At 44.9% G+C, this 6,127-nt stretch overlaps 1 protein-coding gene across 1 annotated transcript; it reads right to left on the bottom strand.

Moving 5' to 3' along the window:
- Positions 1 to 988: 988 nt before the first annotated feature.
- On the bottom strand, positions 989 to 5,110 carry LOC131008273 (uncharacterized). Its single transcript, XM_057935159.1, has one exon. The coding sequence runs from the start codon at positions 5,108 to 5,110 to the stop codon at positions 989 to 991; it is 4,122 nt and encodes a 1,373-aa protein (XP_057791142.1).
- Between the last annotated feature and the right edge of the window lie 1,017 nt (positions 5,111 to 6,127).

Genomic DNA, 6,127 nt, shown 5'->3' with positions numbered 1-6,127 from the left:
CTTCGAGCCCTAGTTCTCGATTAAATCGGCGGCTGGGCTTCGGTAGCTTCGACGGCTGGGCTTCGGCGGCTTCGTCGGCGAACAAGGGCTGGGCTTTGAGCCCCAGTTCGCGTCGGGTCGGGGGCTGACAGCGTCCGGCGCGCGACTGCGGGTTTGGCTGGAAATCGAGCTGCTTGAAATCGCAGCGTGTTTAAAGAAGAAGGAGGTCGCGACGGCGGGCTTGGCTGGGCTTCGACGGCGACGGCGGAGTTGCGGCGGCAGCGGCGACGACGGGTGGTGAAGATGCTCACAGTCGCCGCCCCTTCTTCTTTTTCTTTGAAGATGAAAAAACGTGAAATTCAATTGAGAGAGAGAAGAGAGGATTGTAATTGTTTGTCTATTTTGTGAGAAAAAAATAAAAAATAAATAAGGGTATAATAGTACTTTCAGCAAAAAAGGGTTGTTTAACTTATGTTTCATAAGGAGGGGCTATATAACTTATGTTTCATAAAAAATGGGCTATAAAAAGATTTGCCTCTTTTTTTTTTATTAAAATCGAAACCCAGCTAAAATAACGGAACATTATTATTCAATATTACTCCCGCCGTTGCATACTAATGGGTCACATTTCCTTTTTTTTTTTAAATAAAATTTTTATTAAAGAGGAAAAGTGAAAAAAACGGCAGAACCAAAACCCTTGAGAGCACAGGGGGAGCAAACTAAGGGCCGAGCCTCATTAAAACCTCAGCAAGAGTAAAAAGAGTACTCGTTAAAGAAAAGGTGCCTGAGAAGCTGAGTTGGAAATTTTCAAAAGCTCCGGCCGAACCATCGCCCCTAAAAATTCCGGCTCCCAAAAGCACAGAAGAGGAACAAAACAACATAACAACAGCAAAGAAAAGGCGAAGACGGAAACATGAAGACGTCGTCGCCGTGACCCCTCGAAACCCCAACCGAGAGCCAAGATGAAACCGCTTCACCCAAGCGCAAGTCAAATCACAATCACAAATCATCAATAACGTAAACGAACGTGGCTGTGAGAAGCCATGTCAAGACCAACCGCCGTCTTGATAGCCTCAATCGCATGGAGCCACCAACCATTTGGCACCACCTCGCTTGCCATAATATCCGCCGGCTTATTACCCTCCCTGTAAATATGAGTAACCTGCAAATTGAAATCTCTAAGCAAACCTAAGGTCTTCTTCCAAGCCGCGACGAAGCGCCACGGCACCAAATAATCCCGACTTCCAAAAAGATTCACAATATAAGTAGAATCTGATTCCACCCACAAAAACCGCCAGTTCCTCTCATGCGCAATTTGAATCGCGAGAATGACCGCAAGAAGCTCCGCTTCAAAGGCAAACCCTTTGCCGCCATCTTGATGAAAACACCCACGGACACAACCGTGATTATCCCGAAATACCCCGCCCGCAGCGATCTTCCCCGGAGCTCCTAAAGTGGAGCCATCAGTATTGACCTTAATCCACTGTAGAATCGGGGGCCACCAATGCACATTCACAAAAATAGGAGGCGGCGAAGCTCTAGTCGCCACCCCAATCCTCCTAATAATCAAATAATCCGACCAACTGTTATTCATACAACCCAACTTGCTGAAGTTAGCTTCAACTTCTTTAAAAGCAACCCTAATGTGTTGAAGCAACCGCTGACTGCTATAAACCTTCCCTTTGAACACACACTCGTTTCTTTGATGCCAAATAGCCCAAAGAAGATAAATAATACCAGCCTTCCAGTACGTCAGAACTTGAGAGCTAGGCTTATGATTCCACGCTGCAACTAAGAAACCATGGATATCAACATGCTCACCATTAAAATTAAACCAGTTCAAGAACTCCTCCCAAACATGTCTAAGCTCGCTGCATTGCCAGAAAAGATGATCGATAGACTCCCCACTCCTATAGCAAAAACAACAAAAATTAGGCAAAATCAATCCTTGCTTAATGAGGCAATCGAAAGTAGGTAATCGGTTATGAATCAGCCTCCAACAAAGCAACGAACGTCTAACCGGGATGAAATTTTCCCAAATCCAAGAACCCCACTTAACAATAGGAAACCCATGACAGCGTTTTGAGAAAGCTGCGGCAGCAGAGACCGTACCATGCACAGAACTTTTCCAAAACCTATCATCCGAACCCTCCCCTACAGGAAGAAGCAGGATATCACAAATGATTTCCGGGAAGACATTTAAAAAGTTTTGAGTGAAATGCCAGATCCCCTCATAATAATAATCCGCCACTGAGCAAGTCAGCGTCTCCAAAAGGAAATCCGAGACACCACAGCGCTTCACAAGAGAGTAACCAAGCCAATCATCTTTCCAAAAATTGATCGAAGTTCCTGCACCCACATAACAATAAGCCTCATCAAGTAACTCAGGGATTTCCTGCCTCAAGCCCAACCAAATCGAAGACGCCGCCGCCTTGGTAGGACGACAAAGCGGCGTCAAATATCTACTGCGCATAATCTGATGACTGAAACAATGCCCACCAATAATGTTCCACGCCATCTTCATCAAGTAGCTCTTGTTCATAATATCAAATGAACGAATTCCAAGACCACCCTCCTCCTTAATAGCACACACCCTCGCCCAACTAACCGGGCAGCTGGGTCTCTTGGAAACATCGCCAGTCCAGATAAAATTCCGACACTTCAAATCCAGGTCCTTAATGAGACTTCTCGGCCAGCGATACACCATCATAGAATGCGTAATAGAACTCTGAATCACAGACTTCACCAAACAAATTCTACCAGCCATAGAAAGCTGCATGCCCTTCCATCTGGCAAACTTGAGAATAATCCGATCATGAATTGCACGCAAGAAAGAGGCTTTGACCCTCCCAGAGAAAATAGGCACGCCCAGATAATTGAATGGCAGAGAACCCTTCCTGAAATTTAAAATATTAATGATATGACGTCTCAACCTGTTAGGAGTCTTGTCCCCAAAATAAACGTGAGATTTCTCCATAGAACAGATCTGACCCGAGATAGAGCCATAAAACTCCAAAATATGAGTGATCTTACGAGCATTCGCAGTCGTTGCACGACCAAACACCAAAATATCATCTGCATAAAGGAGATGAGTAGGGAAAGCAGTACCTCTGGTCAATTTCATTGGAACAAGATTACCAGAATCAACACAATTCTGGAAGAGGACACTGAGCACATCTTCAGCAATTCCAAATAAAATTGGGGACAAAGGATCCCCCTGCCTGACGCCTCTAGAACACTGAAAATAACCACAAAGATTGCTGTTATAAAGAATTGAAAGTCTTGCAGAACGAAGAATAATAGCAATCCATCTGATGAAAGTTTCAGAGTAGCCTCCAGCTCGCAAAACCTTAAGAAGAAAATCCCAACGTAAGGTATCAAAAGCCTTTCTGATATCAATCTTACAAGCCATGTTAACCCCCCCATGAGAACGCTTGAGGCAATTCACTCCCTCAGAACCAAGCATAATGCAGTCATGAATGGAACGACCGCGAACAAAACCATACTGATGCTTGGAAACCATCTCCGCCGCCACACCGCTCAGTCTCGTGGCCAAAACTTTTGAAATGATTTTGAAAAGGAAGTTCGAAAGCACAATAGGCCTCAGATCAGCAACAGAATTCACCGTCTCTTTCTTCGGAATGAGAATCAAAGTATTGGAGTTGCAACCCGTTGGAAGATAGGAAGCCACAAAGAAATTCCTAACAGCCTCCCAGATATCCTGCTTAATGATACTCCAGCAAGCATGATAGAACCTACCACAGAAGCCATCCGGACCCGCAGCACTGTGTGGATCCATGTCAAAAACCGCAGCGGTAATCTCCTCCTGATCAGGAATCCTAGACAGTAAGGCATTCTTAGCGGAGGAAACCTTGTGATCAATTACAGCCTCAATCTGCACAATATCCACCTCAGCTGTCTGATCTTCAGCAAAGAGACTAGTAAAAAACTGGACAATATGACCACCAATCTCATCCTGATCATAAACCATCTGATTATTAATCTCAAGATGGGCAATCATATAAGATCTCTTCTTGTAACGAAGCAGGGAGTGAAAAAACGAGTTATTCCGATCTCCATCATGCAGCCACTTGACTCTACATTTTTGACGAAGCAGACTACTCTTTCTGGATAAAGACACATTAATTTTCGCCTGAGCTAAAACCTCTGCGTCAAAAAGCGCATCTGTATACCCTTCCTGTGAAATCTGAGCCTGAATCTCCAATAACTCCTGCTGCGCAGTAGCGATTGAAATATCAACATTCCCAAAGACAGTTCTATTCCAATTTTGCAGCTCCTTTCGCAGCCGTTTAAGTTTAAACATAACCCTATAAATCGGACATCGCGTGTCCATCGGGTCCCGCCAAGAATTCTCAACGAAACTCTCAAAATCCGGATGACTAGTCCACATATGTAAGAACTTGAAGAAACGACGACTAGTCTGCTGAGCTTGGCAACAAATAAGCACCAATGGTGCATGATCAGACGTCACACGGGGAAGAGCATGTGACGTTATAGACTGCCAGCTATCTGAGAAAGAAGTCGAAACAATGGCCCTGTCAAGAACTGACTCAACATGAGAAGGCATAAACCTCCGGCCCGACCAAGTAAATCGAAGACCAGAAGTCTGGGGCTCAACAAACCCAGTAGCAGCAATAAAATCATTGAACTCTCTGCAAGCAGCTGCATTTGGGAGACGGGTGCTAATCCGTTCATGAGCTCCCTTAACAGCATTGAAATCACCAATGAAAACCGTCTGACCATCAAAATAATTCAGCAAATCTAGCCACAGAGTGCGCCGTTCAATATGAGAGTTTGAGCCGTGAACCACAGCAACCCTAAAGTTATGATGAAGCCAAACACAACTCAATAAAACAACCTGATCAGTAGATAACTCAATTCTGACAGAAACAACAGGATGAACGAACACCCAAATATTCGAACACATATCAACTCTGGAGTTCTGATGACAAGGAACCACATTCAAAGAACGCCAAAAAGAAGCAGGACAATTATGAAAAGCCATTTTAGGTTCCAGAATACCGACCACCAACGGCGAAAAAGAGGCACAATGCTCTTTCAGAAGAAGTTTGGTTTCATCAGTGAGCCCACGGACGTTCCAACCAAGCATGTTCATAAAAACTAATGATTGTTAGTGGATTGGGACTCCCCCCTCTCCACTTGAGCTGCCCAACTCTTAGCCGTAAAGTCAGCAACGTCACTCATAACTTTGCCGCTCTTCGATGTCCGCTGTTCAATCACATAATCCATTGGGTTATGCCCCAACTCTTTCGCCTCTTGCATACGTTTGTTAATCAAATCCTCAGATTGTTGATTACTTTCCACCTCTTCTGTTCCACGCAGCCTAGATTTAATTGTTCCTGCCGGCGGGTCCTTCTTCCCGGTTTGAATACCATGTCTCTTAGGCGGCCTACCACGCGGCCGTTTAATAGCGGAATCTCTGTTTGACTGAAGAACCTCCTTAAGACGCTGAGCTTTAATAGCTGCCTCCAACTGCACTATTTTTTTAGCCAAATCCAACCTGATCTCATCAACAGTAGGCTTTGTTGGACTAACCTCAGAATCCACCCTAGACTCGGAACCCTCGAAATCATGGACATCATTCTCCAAATTTTCAGCAAAGATTTCCTCATCCACTTCCTCACAACTGCTAGAACCCGTCTCCACAGTTTTCGAAAAAACTGCATTCAATAAATCCGGACCTAAGAGATCCAAAGCCTCTTTCCCCGAGCGCTTCTCCCGAGCAGTGAAACAATCCTCGTGAATCGAAGAACGGGAGTTATGCAACCCCACCTCCGTGTCATCACTATGCCTCTCCGACATTGTACTATCATCAGCTAAAAAATCCCCCTGAATCACCCGATCCTCCTCAGTCAAAGGACCAAAGGGATTAACATCAGTTGCCACCTTGTCAAAAGACTCTCCCTGCCGATTTTGTAGTCCTTTCGGGGAAGAAACCTGTAAAGTTCTTCCAGTAGGCTGCCAACTTTTCCCACGAGCCCTTGCTTTAGACCCTGCTTGCTTCTCAGTGGCATCATTTTTCGACTGATTGGCATGATCTTTGGCTTTGCTTTTGATACATTTGTCCCGGCTATGCCCCGTAATTCTGCATGAAGAACAATAAAGT

This window comes from Salvia miltiorrhiza, chromosome 2, assembly GCF_028751815.1.
Source record: "Salvia miltiorrhiza cultivar Shanhuang (shh) chromosome 2, IMPLAD_Smil_shh, whole genome shotgun sequence".
Lineage (NCBI taxonomy): Eukaryota > Viridiplantae > Streptophyta > Magnoliopsida > Lamiales > Lamiaceae > Salvia > Salvia miltiorrhiza.
The sequence above is the reverse complement of the archived record's forward strand: the minus strand, read 5'-3'. Positions and strand labels throughout refer to the sequence as shown.